This window comes from Melopsittacus undulatus, chromosome 10 (genome assembly GCF_012275295.1).
Source record: "Melopsittacus undulatus isolate bMelUnd1 chromosome 10, bMelUnd1.mat.Z, whole genome shotgun sequence".
Taxonomy (NCBI): Eukaryota; Metazoa; Chordata; class Aves; order Psittaciformes; family Psittaculidae; genus Melopsittacus; species Melopsittacus undulatus.
The window spans coordinates 10,369,050-10,389,647 of NC_047536.1; the positions used below are offsets into that span (position 1 = coordinate 10,369,050).

General features: G+C 59.9%; 5 protein-coding genes across 10 annotated transcripts in view; 3 read left to right on the forward strand and 2 right to left on the reverse strand.

Moving 5' to 3' along the window:
* The first annotated feature begins 175 nt into the window (after window positions 1-175).
* On the forward strand, window positions 176-4,230 carry LOC101868925 (lateral signaling target protein 2 homolog). Of its 4 annotated transcripts, none has more exons than XM_034067234.1 (13): window positions 176-262; window positions 945-1,085; window positions 1,161-1,298; window positions 1,439-1,644; window positions 1,726-1,815; window positions 1,921-2,010; window positions 2,136-2,237; window positions 2,310-2,558; window positions 2,663-2,778; window positions 2,851-2,964; window positions 3,126-3,224; window positions 3,473-3,585; window positions 3,666-4,230. In XM_034067234.1, exons 1-13 carry the CDS (start codon window positions 221-223, stop codon window positions 3,786-3,788), a joined length of 1,623 nt encoding a protein of 540 aa, XP_033923125.1. In that variant the 5' UTR covers window positions 176-220; the 3' UTR covers window positions 3,789-4,230. The 4 variants fall into 4 exon arrangements, with proteins under 4 accessions (XP_033923125.1, XP_033923122.1, XP_033923124.1 ...); XM_034067231.1 differs by lacking the exon at window positions 176-262 and adding an exon at window positions 381-728; XM_034067233.1 differs by lacking the exon at window positions 176-262 and adding an exon at window positions 381-722.
* Window positions 4,231-4,685: 455 nt separating this feature from the next.
* Window positions 4,686-6,100, forward strand: MXD3 (MAX dimerization protein 3). The gene is made up of 5 exons (XM_034066834.1): window positions 4,686-4,855; window positions 4,935-4,964; window positions 5,065-5,179; window positions 5,300-5,465; window positions 5,541-6,100. Exons 1-5 carry the CDS (start codon window positions 4,686-4,688, stop codon window positions 5,648-5,650), a joined length of 591 nt encoding a protein of 196 aa, XP_033922725.1. The 3' UTR covers window positions 5,651-6,100.
* Window positions 6,101-6,194: 94 nt separating this feature from the next.
* PRELID1 (PRELI domain containing 1) lies at window positions 6,195-8,141 on the reverse strand. The gene is made up of 5 exons (XM_031047373.2): window positions 7,928-8,141; window positions 7,420-7,645; window positions 7,231-7,344; window positions 6,877-6,955; window positions 6,195-6,479 (listed from the first exon to the last, which is right to left on the reverse strand). Exons 1-5 carry the CDS (start codon window positions 8,017-8,019, stop codon window positions 6,340-6,342), a joined length of 651 nt encoding a protein of 216 aa, XP_030903233.2. The 5' UTR covers window positions 8,020-8,141; the 3' UTR covers window positions 6,195-6,339.
* Window positions 8,142-8,178: 37 nt separating this feature from the next.
* On the forward strand, window positions 8,179-10,633 carry RAB24 (RAB24, member RAS oncogene family). The gene is made up of 8 exons (XM_034066891.1): window positions 8,179-8,336; window positions 8,505-8,573; window positions 8,716-8,794; window positions 8,893-8,960; window positions 9,046-9,145; window positions 9,522-9,572; window positions 9,674-9,736; window positions 10,224-10,633. The coding sequence occupies exons 1-8, from the start codon at window positions 8,220-8,222 to the stop codon at window positions 10,286-10,288; spliced, it is 612 nt and encodes a 203-aa protein (XP_033922782.1). The 5' UTR covers window positions 8,179-8,219; the 3' UTR covers window positions 10,289-10,633.
* A 78-nt stretch (window positions 10,634-10,711) lies between these two features.
* The window catches only part of NSD1 (nuclear receptor binding SET domain protein 1), a 62,080-nt gene continuing 52,193 nt past the window's right edge, over window positions 10,712-20,598 (reverse strand). For 2 of the 3 annotated variants that reach the window (XM_034066888.1, XM_034066890.1), the window contains one exon: window positions 10,712-19,257. In XM_034066888.1, coding sequence (XP_033922779.1) covers window positions 16,931-19,257 — 2,327 coding nt within the window. In that variant the 3' untranslated portion in view covers window positions 10,712-16,930. The remainder of the gene's footprint in view (window positions 19,258-20,598) is intronic. The other variant, XM_034066889.1, reaches the window with a different exon arrangement.

Here is a 20,598-nt window from a genome sequence, read left to right on the forward strand (position 1 = left end):
CTGCCCGCCGCACTGGGGAACCGGCCCGTCGAGCGCCGGGAAAGCCCCGGGGTCCGCAGCGGACAGGACGGGGAGCGGTGGGGGCCGCTCCGCCGGCGCGTCCCGGTGCCGGGCGGACACCTCCGCGGTCCGCCCCCGGGCGGTGCCAGGTGCCGGCCCGCCCCGTCGGCGAGCGGCGGGCGCGGGGAGCCGGGCGGCGGCAGGAGCTGCGGAGCGCGCCATGCTGCCCGCCGCCCTCCGCCGCTGGCTCCGCCGGCCCAAGGTGAGCACGGGGGGGTCGTGCCCGGCCCGACCGCCGCCAGTCGGGGCTGCCCGGGGGGCTCCGCCGGCACCGGGCGCTGGGAAGGGGGGCGGGAGGGGAGAGGCGGCTGCTGGGACCCCCCTGAAGCGCAGCGGGAGGACCCAGCGGTGCCCAGCCCGGGGCTGGAGGTACGGCGGGAGGTGCGGGCGGCAGCGGGCAGGACCGGGAAGCTCAGCGCCCGTCCCGGCACCGCCCGTTCCCAGGGCAAGGAGATTTCCCCCTGTCCCGTCCATCCCTGCGGTCCCTCGGGGGTCTGTGGGAGCGATGGGGCGAGGAGCGCCCCTCCGGCCTGCCCGGTCTCCAGCGGGCTCCCCGCGGACCTTTCACCCGAGCCGGTGTTTACAGCCGCGCTCGGATCCGTGCCCACGCTGCCGGGATGCGGCCGAGCTTGTTCATCCTGCTCTGCCCTGGGGAAACTGAGGTACAGGTGGGTGGGGACCGCGGCGCTCCCCGAGAGGGCTGGGCCAGGGCCCCGGTCCAGATCGGCGCAGCCGGAGCTGCTGTCGGGGCCCCGTGTACCTGCCCGAGTGATCCTGAGGCTGCCCCACGGGGACAACCCCCCCCCAGTGTGGGAGCATGGGTGCTGGCTCAGCACCCGCAGCTGCGGGATGCTCCCACTATCACCTTTCTGCTCCCCCTTTAGCGCTCCGACCCCCGCCTGCTCTCCCAGTTCTTCTTTGCCGATGAGAGGGTAACACGGGTGGTGGCTGAGATCAACGGGCTGGATGCGGAGCTGGACCCGCAGCAATACCTGGTGCTCCTCAATCAGCTCCACCTCAGCCAGGTATGGGGCAGCCCATGCCGCGCTGTGACCCTGGGCCCTATGGTTGGCTGCAGGTGACATCCCTGCTCTCCCCAGGCTCACCTGCTGTCCGTGCTGGAGCAGATCATGGAGGAGTGCATCCCCACGCAGCGGCACAGCCGTGACTACCTGGTCAAGTTCCCTGAGGAGCTCTTGGTGGACAACTTGGGGAACCACATGCTCTTTGCTGCTGAGGTGAGTGCGGAGATGCTGTCCTGGGGCAGGTGATGGGGTCCAGCTCCCCCAGGCTGAACGGGGCACCCCACCAGGGGCAGACCCTGGGTGCAGGGACTGTGCTGCCCCAGGCACTGGCTTCTGACAGCCCCTGGTCCCAGCAGTGTCTCCTGGCTGGGACCTTTCTGGAGGTGGAGGAGGCAGATGGAGCTCACCTGCGGCCCCAGGCCAGGAACCTGCTGTGCAGCCTGGAGCTGGTGCGGACTGTGCTGCGGGAGCAGAGCCTGAGCCAGCCAGGCTCCTACCCGGAGCCCGTCCGCGCTGTGCTCGTGCAGTTCGACCGGCTCTTCGCAGAGTTTGAGTTGAGGTGGGGGCCAGGGTTGGGATGCTGAGGAGGGGGGGGCTGTGCTGGGGCTGGAGGAGCCTCACGGTCCCCCCATCTCTCCAGTTATGTGTCCTCACTGGTGGTGGTGAAGTCTCCCGACGAAATCTACAGGCAGCAAGAGATCATTGTGCTCTTCTGTGAGACAGTGGAGAGGTGAGGGGCACCCGGAGCCAGGCAGGCGTGGTAGGGACCCCAGCCCTGGGAATGGGTCTGTATCCTTGGGCTCAGCCCCACTGTAAGTGTGTAACCCCCCCCCAGAGCCCTACACCTGGGTTATCTGACCCAGGAGATGATTGATGGCTACGAACCACTGCTGATGTTCACCATCCCTCGCCTGGCCATTATCAGGTGGGTACAGCGCCCTGGAGAAGGAGGTATTAGGTGCTCCCTGCCCTATACTGGTCCCTTCTTTCCCATGGAAGTTGGGATCCTGGGCAAACCCTTGATGTGAGCTGGGCTCTGTCCCCTTGCAGTGGCCTCCTCATCTACCCTGATGGTCCCCTCAGCTTGGAGCGGAGCCCTGAACAGATGTCTCGGGTCTTCAGCCCCTTCTATAACCTCCTGAAGAAGATCAGGTACATGGTGGGGTGTGATGAGGGGCAGCAGTGGGGCAGTGACATGGGGCTAATGCCATCCCCTCACCACAGGGACCTGCTGCGGGTGTTGTCGGTGGAGGAGCTCTGCCTGCTGGAGAGGAGCCTTTGCACAGCTGAGCAGGAAGATCCCTGCAGTCCGGCCACCCCCCCAGCTTGGGGGGCAGCTGTGCCCCACGCAGACCCCCCTGCTCCCTGGGGTCTCCTGGATGTCCCAAGTGCCACCCCATCACCCCCTGCCTGCACAACACGGCTGGAACCCCCTGGTGCAGTGGACAACCCGGGCACTGACTGGTGGTGGGGGTGCGTTGTGGGAGGGAGCAGGGCCAAGGTGGCCGATCCCTGCCCTCTGAGACAGGGACTTTTCATGCCACCCCTTGGGTATTCATAACCGCCCTCCTGTGCAGCCCCCAGCCCCTAGGGACGGGGCTCAGTGCCAGCCCCGGTGCCCACTGCTCAGAGCTGCGCTCCCGCTACAGCAGCACCAAGGACATGCTGCACACCCTCTTCGTCTGCATCTCAGGTGAGTGACCTCCAAGCCAAGCCCCTCACCCAGAGCCCACTCCCAGCACCCTGACCCCCTCTCCTGGTGCAGGGGTGGCCGATCAGCTCCAGACCAACTTTGCCAGTGACCTGCGGAGCATCTTGAAAACAGTCTTCAAGATTGTGGCCTCGCAGGCAGAGCCCTCGGAAGAGCCAAGTGCCAGCCGTGAGTAACCCCAGGGACAGGAGGGACAGTGGCGGCTCCTCTCTGCCCTGCCCATAGCCCATCCCTGGTTAAGACCAGGCTGCAGCCCTGGGCATGGGGATGCTGCAGCCACAGTGACCAGCCCTGTTTTGGCTGGACCACCATAACCCTTTTCCCTGCAGAGAAAGAGGACAATGACCTGTGTGCAGCAGATGTGCCTCACGTGGCTGACTGTCCCCTGTGCTCCAGCCCCATGGAAGCTGCTGGGCTCCAGAGGGCAGGTGAGGGCTGCACGGAGTTCATGGCTGTGGGGCAGGGTCTGAGGCTAGGCTTGATCCTGCCCCATCCTGCATGGCGGGGGGTGCAGCTGCCCTGGGCAGTCTGGGCACACAGGGACAGTTGCTGTGTCCTGCTGGGGGCCAGCTTCAGAACGCTTGGGAGTGTGGGTCCAACAAAGGGAGCTGGGAGTGATCCTGGGGCAGTGACAGGGGCTGGGATCGGGGGTTTCACAGGTGTGTTTTCCCCGCAGGCACCCACCGCCGGCCTGAGTGGGTACCGGACAGCATGTGCAGCCAGTGCTCTGCCTGCCGCTCGCCCTTCACCCTGCTGCGCCGCCGGCACCACTGCCGCAGCTGCGGGAAGGTGGGAGGGAGCGGGGCTGGGGCACAGGGTCCCACGGGTGCCCAGCTCTGCTCAGCCTCACTCTGGCTCTCTCCCTGCAGATCTTCTGTGCCCGCTGCTCACCGCACACTGCTGCACTGCCACACTATGGCCAGCCCAAACCCGTGCGCGTGTGCATGCACTGCTACACTGTGCACCTCGTGCCTGCGGCCCGGAGCCGGTGAGACCCCCCGACCAGATCTGCATCCGCAGGACGACGCAGACGGGAGAAAGAGCTGCTCTGGGGCTGCTGGGCAGCAGCGTGACCCCACAGCTGCCTGGAGGGCATGGCGGCAGGACCCCCGTGCACGGCAGTGACACCCAGCCAGGGGTGGGCGCAGGCCCGCCTCACCTCGTGCTCCGTGGCCGCCGCCAGGCGCCTGCCCCAGCTGGAAACGTGCTTCGTGGTGGTGGTTTTTTTCTTGCAGGTGAACTTTGGCTGCCTCTGGGCTCGGGGCAGAGCCTCCCCCCTCCCCGGGGCCAGGCCTGAGACGGTGCAAACAGCCCTCACATGACAGCGGGTGCCCCGGGTCCGGGCCGGAGGCCGGCCCTCGCCCACGGGTGCGGCCGCTCCCATCCCCTCCCCACCGCCTCTGCCTGATGGGTTTAATAAAGAGATAAACCGCCGGATGGGTGCTGGAACGCGGCCGTTCCCGATGGGGTGGGGGGGGTGCAGCCGGCCTGGGGACACCTGTAGGTGCCGGGGGGGGTGGCAGGGAGCCGGGTGTGCCCCGAGTGGGCTGGGAGGGTCAGGGGGGCGCACACGGGGGCGCGCGCTCCCCGCCTGGCCCATGTGAACAATAACGCGTGACCGCGCACCGGCAACCCGCGCCCCCGGACCCGGGCGGGAGCGGACGCACCCTCGGAGGCGTGGCCTGGCGGTAGGGGGCGTGGTCTGGTGATAGGGGCGTGGCCTCCCCTCAGGGGGCGTGGTCTCGCACCGCCCCTCCCGCCGATTCAAATTTGAAGGACCCGCTTTCCCGCCCGAATTTGTTTCCCCGCCGGGCTGACGTCAGCTCCGCGGGGCGGCCAGCAGCCAATGAGCGCTCGTCTCGTGGCGCCGCGCCCGCTCCCCCCCCGCCATGGAGCCGGCGGCCACGAGCATCCAGGTGCTGCTGCAGGCAGCCGAGTTCCTGGAGCGGCGGGAGCGCGCCGCGGCCGGAGCGCGCTCCCCGCCGGGGCCGGCCGAGGCCGAGCACGGGTACGCCTCGCTCTGCCCCGCGCGGTCCCGCCGCGCCGTGGGCAGCGCCAGGTGAGCGCCGGGGACGGGAGGGACGAGGGGAGGTTGGCGGCCGGTGGAGCCGGGACTGACCCCGCGGGTTGTCCTGCAGGGCGGTGCACAACGCGCTGGAGAAGCACAGGTACCGCGGCGTGGGGGCGCGGTGGCGGGGCACTGGGCGGACGTGTCCGTGCTTCCCTTGCTGGGGGTGACCAGCGCATCATCGTCCACCCCGGCCGCAGGCGAGCACAGCTCCGGTGCTGCCTGGAGCGGCTGAAGCAGCAGGTGCCAGCGGGAGCAGGGCCGACCCGTCCCACCACACTGAGCCTCCTCCACCGAGCCCGGCTTCACATTCAGGTGAGCGGGATGGCCATGGTGCTGCTCAGGGCCCTGTACCTGGGCCCCGGCTGGAGGACCCTGAGTGGTGACAGGGCTGCCCAGCTCTGAACAGTGCTCACGGCTCACTGACTCCTGCAGAGGCTGGAGGAGCAGGAGCTCAGGGCACGGAAGGCCAAAGACCGGCTGCGGAACCGGCAGCGGAACCTGCAGCAGCGGCTGGAATGGTTGCTCTCACCCACTGGTGGGGAACGGGCACGGGCTGACAGTCTGGACTCGTCACAGCTCTCTGAGGCATCCGAGGAAGGTGAGTGAGAGAAGTGAGCGTGGGTAAGGAAGGGAAGGCCATTGGGAGCCTGACCTGGCCTCCCCTGGTACCCAGAGGATGTTGAGATAGAGGTGGAAGGCATGGCGTTCAGCGGGGACCTGCTGCCCAGCTTTGGCTCTGGGAGGGACCACAGCTACTCCAGCCCCTGCATCCCTGCATCCTGACGGCACCTGCTGCCTTCCCTGTGCTGCCTGCCTGCCTCCCCCCTGCCTGCTGCCACCGGACATGCAGGCTTCTCATGGCTGCCCGGGTAAGGGGCACCCAGTCTCGCCCCCACAGGTGGCTGCTAAGTGGCACTGGCCATGGTGCTGGGCACACAGGGCTGGTGCAGCACTGTGACACCCACTGTGCAGCGCAGTGCGCTCTAAGAGCAGCTGGAAGAGGTCCTGGCTGTGCCAGGGACACCCTCCTACTCCCCCACCATGAGGGCTGGGGGCTTCCTGGCAGGGGTGTGAAGCAGCCCTGCCCCCAGCAGACACTGCTATGGGAGGGCTCTGCCATCCCTGGAGAGCCAGGATGGGGAAACAAATGCATTAAGCAACCTGCCTTCACACCCCCCAACCACCCTCTCTTGTACATACCCCACACTATTCTAGTAAAGGCACTTGGTGAAACCACTGCCTGTGTCTTGCCTGTAAGCCCAGCAGCTGGACCCCCAGAGTGGAGGCAGCACTAGGCTCTGCTCTAACTAGGCCAGCCCCAGCCAAATCAGAGATGGGAGTTGATTCTTTAATGATAATTACATCTCAGAAAGGTTCTAACAGCAGCTGATTGTCAGACTGGTACAGTTTGTTTGAAAGTACAAAACCTAAGGAGGCTCCTATCTGTTCTGGTGCAGCCCGTGCCTGGCCCCTCACACGTACTGTTTCTTCTTGGTGGCTGCCTTGCTTGCCAGGTCCTTGGCTTTCTCTGTAGCAGCCAGAGCCGTCTCCTTGGCTTTCTCGGTCGCTTCCTTGGCTGTCTCCACCAGCGTTTTATTGGCTGGAGCTTCTCCTGTAATAGGGGAAGTTTTTAACCCAGCCCCAGCAGCTCCCGCCCTGCCCCGACTGATGCAAGCTAGACCGGCCCTGGCACGGCGACTTCCCCATGCGGGAGGGAAGATGAGCCCAGGGCTCCTGACCTGCGTGCGTCAGGGCACGTCTCAAAGGGGAACTGCAGCCACGTGACTGCTGCCACAGTTATGTCCCTTCCTGCCTGCACCCCAGCCCTGCAAGCACTGCTCTGCTCAGAGCAGGCTGTGCCAAGACATGGGGGCAAACACAAGGGACGGGGATTTCACTGTCAGATTAGTTCAAGTCATAACCTGCCCTTAGAATGGAGTGTTCCCAGTGTGATCTGTAACACCCAGAGACCCGTTCTGGTCAGCACCAACCTGCCTGTGAGTGCTCACCTTGCATTCTTGCTAGCACATATTCAAATCCCTTAGTGCTCTTGGTCACGTTGCTTTTGAACCTGGCCAGACCAAACTCCTGCAAGAACAATGTCAGTGAATTGCAGGCCTAGCTCCCTGGTCACACATAGCCCTGGGGCTTTTCTCCAGATCGATCAGTCCTAAACATCTGGTGGGTTCATGCCCACCTGCAGTAATAGTTCTGAGTGCCCCCAGAATTTATAAGGATGGGGGAAAAGAGGGGAATGGGTGGAGAAAACAGCACAAGGAAGGGGTAGAGTGGGGGAACAGCAGCTTTAAGGCCTCTCCAAAGAGGGTGTACCCAGCACTGCTCAAGCAGCTGGCAGCACTCACCTGGATGGCCCGCGAGACACCAAAAAGGCTGGAAGAGACCCAGGCTTCTCGCTTGACCTCGGTCCAGTTGCTGTTCTCAGGGTTCACCCGGTACACACAGCGCTCCTCCACCACCTGCATGAGACACAAGCGGCTGAGGGCACTGCCCAGCGCCTGCCACCAGGCTGCACCCCACCGGTGGTCACCTACCATGAGACGCGCATGGTTGATGTTCCAGGTGAACGTGGTCATGGTTCGGTTCTTGGGGTCCACGATAGAGTCCTCCAGGATGTAGACAGAGTGGGCGACGTTGGCTGGGAAGAAGCGCTCTGCCCAGCGCGGCATCCGGTTGGTCTTGGTGAGGAGCCGCCGGGAGAGCAGCTTGTGGTCCGGCGTCACCTCCCGGTGCACGATGTCTTCGGTCAGGACATGTTTGCTAATATGAGGAAGAAAACATCAGCCCATGCTCCCAGCCAGGAATGCCGCTGCCTGGGAGCCACCAGGCGCTGCAGGGTGCGGAGAAGAGCTGCGGTGTTAAGGGTGGACCAACTGCGCCTGGTGTAGGCCATGCATCCCACAGGAAAACGGGGTGTGCAGGCAGCAGCCCTGCTCCGTAGGGGGAAAGAAAGCTTTGGGAAGAGGGGACGCAGCACGGGGGACCCCGCGAAGGGGCCGAGGGGCAGCCCCGGGGGGCGGTGGAGGTCCGTCCCCGGCGCACCTGTAGGGGTTGGGGTATCGCTGCCAGAAGGCGGCGAACACCTGGTCCCAGGGCCCCTTGAGGACGCTCAGGCTGCCGCAGTACTTCCCCATGGGCCGCCGCTCAGGGCCGCGCCGCCGCGCCCGCTCCGCACCGCGCCTGCTGGGCGGCCGCCATGCGGCCCTGCGCCCGCCCCACCGCCGCCGCCGCCGTCGCGCACTTCCGGCCCCTCCGCCGCGCACTTCCTGCTCCCCCCACTTCCAGCTCGGCCCCGCCGCTTCCGCCGTGCCCCGGTGCCGGCCCCGCCCCGAGGATGAGCGGGCGGCGGGTGGACGCCAAGGTGGTGCTGCTGGGGCAGGAGGGCGTGGGCAAGAGCAGCCTGGTGGAGCGGTGCGCGCACCGCCGCTTCCGGACCGGGCCCTACCAGAACGTGAGGCACCGGCACGCGAGCGCGTCCCCGCGGGTCCCCACCGCGCGTCCCCGGGGTGGCGGCTGCCGCGGCCGCGCGTGGGTCCTGCCGCGCTCCCCGGGACACTTCCCCTGTGCGCCCGGGCCGCTGTCCCCGGTCCGATCCCCACCGCTCCTGTTTCTCTTGCAGACCATCGGGGCTGCCTTCGTGGCCAAGGTGATGTCTGTGGGGGACCAGACAGTGACCCTGGGGATCTGGGTAAGCGCGGGCAGTGCCGGCACCGGGAGCAGCTCCCGGGGCCACCGCTAGTGCCGCTCCGCTGGCACTGGGACCCGTAGCACCCCCCCCCCCCCCCCCCCCCCCCCCCCCCCCCCGCTGATCGCTCCCCTGTCACCCCTAGGACACGGCCGGCTCGGAGCGGTACGAGGCCATGAGCCGCATCTACTACCGCGGGGCGCGGGCTGCCATCGTCTGCTACGGTAAGGGCACGGTGCTGAGGGACGAGAGGAGCTGGTGGCTGCCGGGGTCCGGGCTGGGGGTCTCGGCAGGGGATGGCAGCTCCTGACGCTCTCCCCAGATCTCACCGACAGCGGCAGTTTCCAGCGCGCCAAGTTCTGGGTGAACGAGCTGCAGAACTGCGAGGAGGTAACGGCCGGGGCCGATCCCCGAGGGGCCGGGAGCCGGTGGCGTTGCCGCTGCCGCGTCCCTCCCGTCCGCCTGCCTGCCGCAGGGCTGCCGGATCTACCTGTGCGGTACCAAGAGCGACCTGCTGGAGGAGGACAGGAGGAAGCGCGGCGTCGACTTCCACGACGTGCAGGACTATGCTGACGGTACGGGCGGCTCTGCGCGGGGCAGCAGTGCCTGTGGCTGGGCAGTGGGTGAGCAATGGTGCTGCTGCCTCCGGCTGTGGGGTGCGAGGGACTCTGCCCTTGCCCTGGATCCGCAGCAGATCCGGGGGCTCCTGGCGCCAGGGCTCCCTGCGTGATGAGGCCCAGGGAGCTCCCTGGGCATGGCATGTCCTGACACGGGCAGGCATGCAGCCAGCTGGGATGAGGGCACAAGGGGACAGGAGCATGGAGCCCTGCCCTGGGTTCCTGCCAGCCCGACAGCAGCCGCTGTGCCCAAGGGGTGACTCTGGGGGGGAACCGAGCCTGCGGGGCCATGTTCTGCTCCTACAGCAGGGGCTAACCTGGGCCCTCGCTGCAGAGATCAAGGCCGAGCTTTTTGAGACCTCCAGCAAGACAGGACAGAGTGTGGGTGAGTTGCCTCTTGCTGCCAGCTGTAACCCCAGGCTCTGCCTGGCCAGGGGCTGCCCGCACCCATCCTGCTGGCACCCACCCTGCCCACTCTGCCCACAGATGAGCTGTTCCAGAAGGTGGCTGAGGACTACGTCCAGTTCACCGCCTTCCAGGTGATGACAGGTGAGCAGGCAGGACCCAGCCCTCACCGGGCACCCTCTCCCATGTGAGGGGGTGCACATGCCCCTGGGGAAGGGGCAAAGGACTAGTGCTGTGGGTCTGGCAGGGGCTTTCCTTGCCCTCCTCCTCCCTGTCACCACTGTGGCTCCATGCTGGGGGTTGTCCCATGGAGCTTGGGTGCCATTGTGGTGTCCAGATCCCTGCTCAGGCCAGGTTCGGCCTGTCCACCTAACAGCTGTGAGTGGCCTTTGGTGAACAGGCAGTCAGCATTGCTGGGCTGTGGGAGCAGCTCTCAGCTCTGCACCAGGCCTGTCCAGGCGTGCTCAGCACAGTGACGCCTCCATCCCCGCATTGTGCCATGGCCATGAGCCCTGCCAGGGCACCAAACCCCTCCCTTTGAGACCTGCCAGCTCCCTGATCAGGTCTGGCAGCTTTCAGGCTCCCGCATGGTGTGGACGTGCCTGCAGCCTGTGCCCCTGCTCTCTTCCAGAGGACAAGGGTGTCGACCTGGGCCACAGGAGCAGTTCCTACTTCTACAGCTGCTGCCACCACTGACACCTCCTGCCAGAAGGGAACCACTGCTGCCGCCTGGTGTGCGCTGGGCTCCGGTTTTTTACCTGCTGTATTTTAGCTGTACGGGTCTGTCTGCAATGTGGCAGCAGCCACACGGACTGCTCTGAGCAGCAGAGGCTGTGCTGTGGTGCTGGGACCTGCAGCCGGCATCACCGGGGGACCCTCTTCCTGCCACCTGGAACTGCAGGAGCCGCTTCCTCAAGTCACTGCTGGGGCCCGGCCGTGGCTGTTAACTTATTCTCTTGGAGATGCTGCCTGATTCTTTGCAGATTTATTTAAGCGTCTTCTCTTGAGATGTACGATGTAAATAAATGCATTGTGGTCTGAGGCAGTGCCAGGGCTCTCCCATCCCTGCTGGGCTCCCCCCACATCCCCCCATTCACCAAGACAAACCACAAGAAGACATCGAGAGTAAAGTTAAACTTTACTTTACAGTAATTTTTCTTCTATATACAAAGAATTACAGTACATGTTCTGGGAGCACCTGGGCAGGGCAACCCTCTTTTCATTTTAAGTTTCACATACACAGCCACCAGTCTAAGGGGAGCAAAATGAAAGTAATCAATGGTCCAAGACTCTCCCCTCTTCCCAAAATAAGATACATGCTGGAAATACGTAGGTCTCACCCGCTCTGGCATCCTTGCTTAGAACCGACCAACAAGTCCCAGCCACGGCTGGCTCCTGCCTCAAGCTGGGCACCTCAGTGCCCACTGCCCGTCCCTCCAAATGGAACCCTGCACGTGAAATCCCTCCCGCCGCCACCCCACGGGCAGCACACCTCAGAGGGGAGGAACGCACTGTGGGGCTGTTCACACCATGGCTCCCCACTCCTCCAAGCAAACCTGCTCACGGCTTCAGCACAACTTGTGCTGCTGCTACAGGTGACCCCTCCCCACATCCCTCTTCCCTGGAAGCCCCCAGCGTAGCCGGCTGCCAGGAGCCCAGTGAGCACCCGTGGCACTGGAGCTCAGATGGGGACATGAAGCCAGGCGCAGTATCCGACACAATCGGTGTCTGGAGGGGAGCAGGCTGGGGGGTGGTGAACCTGGCACCACGGTTAAAGAGGGCCAGGAGAGCTGCTGCTGAAAAGCTTCTGCCCATCACAGGGAGAGCTGCTCCCTGCCAACACATCTGACCTCCTCCCAGCCTCAGCACCAGCCGTGCTCCACCTTGAGCCTCCCGGTGCTGCTGCTTTGCTTTATAGCAAGTTCCCAGTGTCTAAAGAAAATCCACAAACCCCAGTTCTTTGAAGTCAACAACTTGGAAACATCAGAAAGAAAAAAAGAAACAAAACCCAATAAAAACCTGAAACCAGCTCAGTACCAAACAGACACAAAGAACATGCAGTTAGCGGATGCCTGCCTTGCTTCACGTGGCTCCACTGGCTCCCTCTGCCCACGGGGTCCACTGGCACACTGGTTTGAGTCTCAAAACCATCCTGAATTGAAGGAACCAAGTCACAACTCATCCTGTTTCTATCACATACACTGAAGCCCAGCCCCAGCTATTGGGATGGGATTCGATTGGTAAAGAAACCTCCACACTGTGGGCCTGAAGCCGAGTTCAGCCCTACTGCGCTGAGCTGCCCATGGTTTACAATAGCACCACAATAGCCCAAGTGCTTCGCCAAGGGCAAACTGATTAAAACTTTACCTTGAAATAGGACATAGCAACACCCATTTCTCAGATTTCCCTAGGAGGTAGATTCAGTGCCATTGGGGCTTCCACCCTGGAATTTCCACTTGGAAAATCCCACCCAGGGATTTCCACCTGGAGTAGGAATCTTGCCTTTTTCCCAGCTCCTGCTATGCGAGGACACTGCCACCCCCAGGCGAGACTCCTGCTGAAGCCAGACAAGCGGTGGCGTGGTCCCCAAGCTCCAGCATCCCACATCCTGAGCTCCAAGCACCCATCAGCCCGGCCGTGCTGCTGCAGGAGGCACGGCCTTGGCTGCACATGCTGCCACCAGCGTTACCACTATCGCAGGGGAGGGGTTAGCACAAAGCCCAGGCCCCCTCTGTACTCTCAGAGCAGCTGCAGGGTTTGCCACTTTGCTTTAACACTCACTGGCTGGCAAAGGCTGAAAAGCCTCATCAGTAATTTAGGGCAAAGCACATTACAAGCAGGTTACAATTATGGTTATTCCCAACACCAAGCAAAATCAGAAGTTAAGGCTGAAATGAAAAATAAATGGAAAGCATTGAAGGTCTGAGGTTTCTCACACAAACTCCCCCTGCCTTATCCCAACACTGGCTATGGTGTCAGGGAGGAGCAGTGCACATCCACAGCACGTTCACGTTAAACCTCTGCCGAGAAGCATCAGCATTAGAGCTGCTTTTTCTTCCTTTTATTCTGTGAAACTGAGCTGAAGCTCCTCTAGCACCCTCAGTCCACACCATTTCACCTCAGTCAGTTACTGTCCTTCAGATCCAACTATCCCAGCTCCGGAATTTCAACCACAGCCACTTTGAAAGCAAAGCCTCTGCCTGCAGGGGGTTTGACCCTGAATTAGTGCCTGCTCCCGCAGTACCACCCAGATACCTTGTGCATTGAAGTGAATCTGGTTCTTGTGAGGTTTATTTTGTTGAATACAAGGAGTTTTAACTTGAGAACAGCAATAAAGCAAGCTACCACGAACTAGGTGGTATCTGAAGATGTGCACGAGGGGACTATCCCTTACAGTGGTCTCTTTTCTGCTAGATTCACTTTACCTCTGGCTGGCAAGAGGCCCTCCTCCATCTCCAATGTTAGCTGGGACTCTCCTGCCCAGTGTGGAAATCCACTACTGTGGGTCCTGCTGTGTGATGGAGGCCACAGCCAGGGACCCCAGCCCTCTGCTCGGAGCAGGGGCAGTCAAGCTATATCCTGACAGCAGGGATGTTGACCAGCAGAGCAAACCCTTCATCTCCTTCAGAACCGGTAAAGTGGAGCCAGTCCTAAAGCAGGGATGAGCTCAAGAGCCTGTGAAGTTCCCTTGAGCCTTCCTGGGACAGCAGGGAAGAGGACAGAGCTCTGAGCAGAAATAATGACACCCTTGATTCTGCTTCCATAACTCTCCACAACCATGAATCAACACAAGAGTGACCTCACACACTTCGGGTGCAATTACCGCTGATAGTGGCCAAGTGATCAATCAGATCCCTCCAACACAGCAGAAAACCACCATGGCCTTGGTCATGAAGCTGTAGCAAAGCTGGCCTAGCCCAGGGCAAGGGCTCAGGGAAGCTGGAGCAGAGCTGCAGCAGTTCCTCTCCTGCAGGAGCAGTCTGCAGAGCACGTGTTAATCTGCTGTGTTCTTCTGCCTTAAAACCCCGTGATTCAAACTGGCTCAACTCTGAAGGCAGCGAAGTGCACAAATGAACCCAACTACTTCAAGTACAGACATCGCCCTCTCCTCCTCCAAGGAGCCACCAACAGCATGAATCACCTCAAGTGCTGCAGAAGCCCACATCTCCTTTGTGGGGGTTTTCTTGCCTAGAACTGTAGCTTGGCTCCTGCTCCCTGCTGCTGAAGGCAGGCAGGGCAGGGCTGGGCTGCTGGGACCCATCTCCATGTCTGGTCAGGCCCTGCTGAGGTGGCCCAGCACAGCCAGCCATTCCTAACAGCACCACTACTCTTGCAAGCCCTGGGTGCACCTGAAAAGCCCTCCTGATCTGACAGAGCATTGCCCAGAGGCCCAAGGAGGGTGAGGAGGTAAAGCAGCTCACTGGCTTCCCCCTGCAATGATGTTTCCAAATGCCAATTTTACTGAGCAACCTCCCAGCTACGCTGAAATCAACTTCCCGACAGTAGCCGAGAAGCAGTAAAAGCCCAAAACCTGGATGCACATGGAAAATGCAAGAAAGGAGACAAGAAGAGAGGTGGGGTACAGTGGGATGTGAGCAATAAGGCTGTGGGTTTGAAATGCCATGCAACGGTTCAATCCACATTCACTGTTCAGAACAAGCTTTTGGGGAAGAGCCTGCTGCGTGAAAGGCTGCTGCTGCCACGAACCTCACCCCAGGGCGAGCACACCACGGACAGAAGGGAGTTTTTCAAACCTGCACTGAAGAGAACGTCTCCATTTTACAGATTTAAAAAAGCCTGCACCAAAAATATTCACAGTTTATTATTTTTCATGGAACAAGGAACTGGTGAACACGTGACAATGCGAAGCGGAGGTGGACAGAGCAGTGCAGACACCCTTCTGGTTACAGCTACAGCTGGCTGGGCGGCTGGCATGGAGGTAACCCTACTGACACCATCTACATGACTAAGTCCAGCTCACGGGAAGGGCTATAAAGGAAAAGTCGAGGTTTATTTTCCTTCTCACACATGATAAATACTGAAGAGACCAAACATCAGCGCCTTTTTTTTTTTCTTTTTAAATTTTGTTTAAAAAAAATGAATGAATGCCCTTAGATTTCTCTTCTCTCTCTGAGGAGTCGTCCTGATTCCCTTTGTGCAGGAGTCACACAGGAACGCAAGCTGCTTGCGTTTCCCCAGTTTCAGCAGCAAGCAGGAACTGACCTGCCAGTCTTCCTGGAAAAAAACCCAACATCAAACAGGAAGTTTCCATAAGCCATAAAGCTGTTTGAAGTCACCAGCTATTCTACAAAGGATCTGAAATGATTTGGACTGGAGAAGAGATGCACCACAGCACTGGTAATGTCCTTTCATGCCCAGCACACCCGGGCTTTAACAGCAGGACATTCGTCTTGGGGTGCGTACATCAGGAAAGGAGAATGGATCTGGGTTTGTCTCGGCACAAGTGCCTGCCTCCCTTCATAGTAAACCACAAAGCTCGTGACCATCTGCTCTGGGAGCAGCAGGCACTTGCTAGCCAGGTGGGAACAAAGATCTGCTCCCATGTCAGAGGGAGAGGGTCAGCCTGGAGCTAGTGCTCCTCCTTCCACAGAGGGACCCGCAGATCAGCCTGGAAGGACAAGGATACACTGGAGCTGCACAAGGGTCTGGTGGTGGGCACGGAGATCCGCAGCTGCGGTGCCTGGATTGGCGGAGCTCAGGCAAGCCACAGAGGTAACGCATTGTGAGAGTGTGCTGGTCAGCAGCGCTTCCTTGGCCCAACACCAGCCCCATCCAGCCCGAGCAGCGCCACCAGGGAGGCCAAGTCCGTCCTCCTCCTGCCTGTGTGGGTGCTGGAAGTCGCAAGGTGCCGCTCTGCAGGTCCCTGGGACTCTACTGCTTGTCCCACGAGTACCACGGCCAAGTGAACTTCTGCTTCAATGCTTGAATGAATGAACAGCTTTCAGCAGGACTAGTCTGGACACCAGCCTGATGACCACCAGGTACTAAGCATCTTAACTGGAAAAGGGAGAAGAGGAAAGAAGAAAGCCAGCCAGCTGCTGGAGCCCACCGTGTTCCAGTGTGAGAACTATTCAGTTGGAAGGACACACACACGCACACACACACACGCACAAACACAGTCCAGTTAATTCAAGTCTCCTTTGGTTGTAGAAGAGTTAAACCAGAAGCTACCCAAGGGATGGTGTCGAGATGGGTCTTGATACAGCTACAGCACCCTTGCCTCCACACTGCGTAGCGAACAGTACAGGCTTCATTTGCAGCTCAGCAGCATGTCCTGCTGCTGCGAAGACCAGGTACGATGGGAACACGTCCTGAAAGCGTCTGGGGTAAGGGGAGAAAAGACTGCTCAGTCTGCTGGCTCATGGCGACAACACAAGTCAAGAAGAGACTGGATGGGAATCTGAAAGGGAGCACCACCACCCTGCCGTGGTGGTGCTTAGCACCTTGGGGAAACCCACTCTGCCCTGCTCTGCTATTGCTGCTTTACAGGTCACAATGTTTTCAAGTGCAGGAAACACTCCGTGTGTCCTGTGTTTAAGGATTAAGACACAGGGATGAAGAAACTGCCAGATGTCTTCTTCCAAGGTCTCTCTTTTCCCTGACCTCCTTAAAATTCTCTGTTGCTCAGGCGTGGCCATGTGCAGCTGTGTACAAAGGCGCCTGAATGGATACTGTCTATTGCTGGAGTAAACTGCACTGAGTGCAGCGAGCTCCTCTCCCGGCTCCACTGGAGATGACAACTGTCCATCAGTGAACCATGCACACAACACGTCCCGGTGAACACACGGACAAACCTCACAAAGCAACACCCTGCAGGGACAGAAACCTGGGCAGACGATGGATAAACCCCTTCTCTGTTGCTACAGAATCTAGCACGAGCATACACCCGACTGCTCACTGCCTGATCCTGAAACAGCTCCGCTCTCAGGGCAGCCTGACTCTCAATACAGGAAGAAGAGCAAGGCCCCTGGCTGTACCTGGGAACCTGCCTGTGAATCAGACTTGGAGCTTGAATACACTGCATCAGTAATGTGACCATTTCAATGGAACTGGAGATTTTTACCCAGAGTGGACTCTTTATTTCAGCTTTACCATTTGTAAAAGGAAGAGGAAAAGGTCACAGATGCTCTCTTCCTTTGGCTGGGCCACACTCAGACTTAAGAGAATGTCCTTGCTCGTGTCACGAGAGAATATGGATGGGATGTGCACGGGTTAGGGGCTGGGCTCAGGGAAGTGAATAAAAACAGAAGACCAAAATAATGATTCCCCCTCCCTAAACACTGAAAGACTGAAACCTGCCTCCCATATTCACCAACCTCACTTTGGCTCTGAGTTGGCCAACTCACGACAGACAGAATCCTGGTTACGGGCTAGCGCTGTGTTTTGTTCAGGCAAAGGGTCCTGCCCCCGAGGAGTCTGTGATTTTCCACTAAGCCAAGTAATCTGGTCAATAGTCTGAACGTTCGTGACAATCCACTGCATCTGCTCCTGGGGCACTGGTGCTTCCCTGGCTGGCCGAGGGGTCTGCTCAAACACACATAATCTCTCTGATGTCCAAGGGTTTTGCTCTGCTGGGGCTGAGGCCACTTCCCAGCTGGGTTGAAGGGTTGGCTCTGGTAGCTTCTCTGCTGTCCTGGGAGGCTGCTCTGCAGGCGTCAGGGCTTTTGCAGTGGGCCAGTGGGTTTGCTCATGCATCTGGAGTTTCTCTGTAGGCCAAGGTACCTGTCCAACATGCAGCACTGCCTTCCCAGCGGACCAAGAGATCTGCTCACCAGCTAACATAGTCCTCTCCTTCTGCTGGGGACTCAGCTCTACTGCTGGGGCTCCTCTCTCCTTCAGCTGAGCATTCTGGTCAACGGGCCGCAGAGCCTTCTCTGACAGCAGCAGCCTTGGAGCTGACACAGCCAGAGGCTTGTCCAAGACTTGAGGTCGAGGGGCCACGGCAGCAGCCAGCTTGTCCGACACCTGGGGCCACGGGGCTGTAAGAGTGAGAGACCTCTCCAAGGGCTGAGGCCGAGCCACCCCCGAGCCAAGAGCCTTCTCTGGAGGCAGGACCCGCAGGGCCCCGGTCTCGGCAGCCTTGTCTGCAGGCAGCGGCCGCAGCACCCCAGGGGTGAGTGCCTTCTGTGTGAGTGGGATGCGCAGGGCCCCTAAGCCAAGAGCCTTCTCCATGGGCAGGACGTGAGGTGACCGGGAGCCAGTGGCCTTCTCTGGAGGCAGGGGCCATGGTGCCACTAAGCTGGGAGCCTTCTCTGTGGGTAGGGTCCGTGACACACCCAAGGCAGGAGCCTTCTCTGGAGGCAGGGGACAGGATGCCTCAGAACTCGGAGCCTTCTCTGTGACTGGGACCCGCACTACCCCAGAGAAGGAAGCCTCTGTAGGCAGGAGCCGTGGAACAACCAATGCAGAAGCCTTCTCCATGGGCAGGATCCGTGAGACCACAGAGCCAGGGACTTTTTCAATGGGCAGAGGCCACAGCACTCCAGGAGCTGGAGCCATCTCCAATGCTGGCACCTGTGACACCACAGAGCTGGGAGCCTTTTCCACAGACTGAGTCTGCAGACCCTGGGCAGAAGCTTCGTCCAACAGCTGAATCTGCTCAGCCACAGGAGGCTCATCCACCGGCTGGCACTGCAGGGTCCCTGCTGTGGCAAGATGTCTGTCCGACAGTTGAGGATGCAGGCATTCAGCAGGGAACTCCTCCAGCAGCTCTGGCTGCTGGCTCCTGGTGTCAAGGAGAGACTTGTCTGGTAATGTCAAAACTCCAGGGGTGGCAGGAGGCTCATCTGACAGCTGGAGCTGCAGGGCACCAGCAGTAACCAGCGCCTCATCTGATGACTGAGGAGATCCTGGAGATGTGCTGGACAGATGAGGCTGTGAGGCATCACTGGAGGACTCATCCAGAGGCCAGAGCACCGCATTGGTGGGAGGTTTGTCAGGCTGCTGAGGCTTCAGTGCTAAGATGATGGGCTGCTTCTCTGACTGCAGCCTTAGGGACAGGGCAGCCTGGGGCTTGTCAGCTGGCTGCAAGCGGAGTGACAGGGTGGTGGGAGGTTTGTCTGAAGGCTGCAGCCGGAGTGACAGGGTGGTGGGGGGTTTGTTGGATGGCTTCAGCCTCAGTGACAAGGTGGTGGGGGGTTTATTTGATGGTGGCAGTCTCAGGGCCAGGGCAGCGGGTGGTTTGTCAGGTGGAGGCAGCTTGAGGGCCAGGGTGGTAGGGGGCTTGTTTGACGGCTGCAGCCTCAGGGCGAGGGTGGTGGGGGGTTTGTCTGATGATGGCAGCCTTAGCGCTAAGGTAGCAGGGGGCTTTTCTGGTGACTGCAGTCTGAGGGCCACAGACTGAGGGAGGCTGTCCAGCGGCTGAATGCTCAGGTCTGTGTCTGCAGGTGGCTGCTCCGGTGGCTGGGTTTCCTCATCATTAGTCAGGTCTTCTATGGGAGGCACAAACTCACGAATTTCTCCTGGCTCTAAAGGGTTAGGACCACAGGGATCATGCTCTGTGCAGCTTAAACGTCCATCCAGCTTGGAGATAAAGAGCATGCCTTCCCGGTGCTGCTTGCAGAAGGACCTGGGGCACATCTCGCAAAAGGAAGCTGCTTCCTTACTACACACATCACACTGATGCCACGGGCACTCCCATTTTCCTGCAGCACAGAAGAAAGAAAAAGATACCTTAGGACTGGCACAATGGGAAGAGACAAGACCATAGGCAAAGGCAGTTAAGGGAGAGTGGAAACACCCCTGTAATACTCCCATACATATCTACATGTCCTCCTCAGTTTCTGCCATAGCTCCCAGGTTTGATGGGCAGTTAATGGGAACCTGCATCTTCAGCAGCAACAAGCAACAAGATACTCCTGACAAACACAAGCCATGCCATTGAAGACCAAAAGCCCATCTGGCTCCAGCATGACACTAACCAATTCAGGTGCCTAAAGAAGAGTAGACACTGCCCAGCTTGCCTGGTTCTGTGTCTCTGATTTCCACAGCCAGCAACAGTGGTATCTGTACAGTACACCCAATGGACTTTTTAAAATAGATGTGTCAGGTTCATCTAAGTCTTTGTTATTCTGTGTCAATGACCTCCCTTCCTGTTTATCAGAAAGAAGTAGTGAGGGCAGTGATCTCAAGGGAATAAGTTTCTGTTGTACCCAAGGCATCTTCCTTAATCTCTGTGTATAGCCAGACTAAACTTGCTTCTTAATACAAAGCCGAGCTTTTCTCTAAGGATCTCCATGTTCACACTGAATCCCTTCACTACCATTATCAACACCATCACAGAGGTAAAAAACAACATTACACTTCAGAGACTGCTGCTTTTTAAACTTGTAGATGACCTCACTGCTTCAGCCCTTGCTTTCCCAGCCAAGGCTGCTGCTGTCTCTACCAAATGCTTCTCACCAGTTCACAGACACAAGGAACAGTGAAACCATTTGCACCCAGGGTACAGGATGCCGAGTTCCTGACCTCTCCCCATAGGACCAGTGTAGCTGCCTCTCTAAATACACCTCCTGCCCCCATGCTCCTCCATGCCCACCCACCTCCCTGCCCTGCAGTGAAGCACAGCTCCTAGGGAGCAGCCCTCACATAGGCAAATGCTCAGAGCACAAGTGATGGAGGGCTGCTGTAGCACCAGCCTGGCCAGAGCACTTCCCAGCCTCCCTTGAACCAAGCCCATTCATCTGTGGCTTTGGCTACCAGCATTTTCCAGGGGGGCTGGAAGGGAGCAGGACTGCAGCATGGCACTGAGCAGCTGTGTGCATCTCTCAATGCACTTGTGCAACACCAGCTTTCCACTCCCCTCTTATGCTGATTTTCCCCCAGGGCTGAAGACAACATGCAGCATGTTCTTCCTCTCCTTTGAAGCCTGTCCAAGGCTTCTGTTTCAGTCCCAAAATAGGTACATCGCTTTTCTATGCCTCTTCCAATTTTTCAGCACTTTTCAGAGCAGGGATGTTTAACACTACAGATGGTTTACCCCTTCC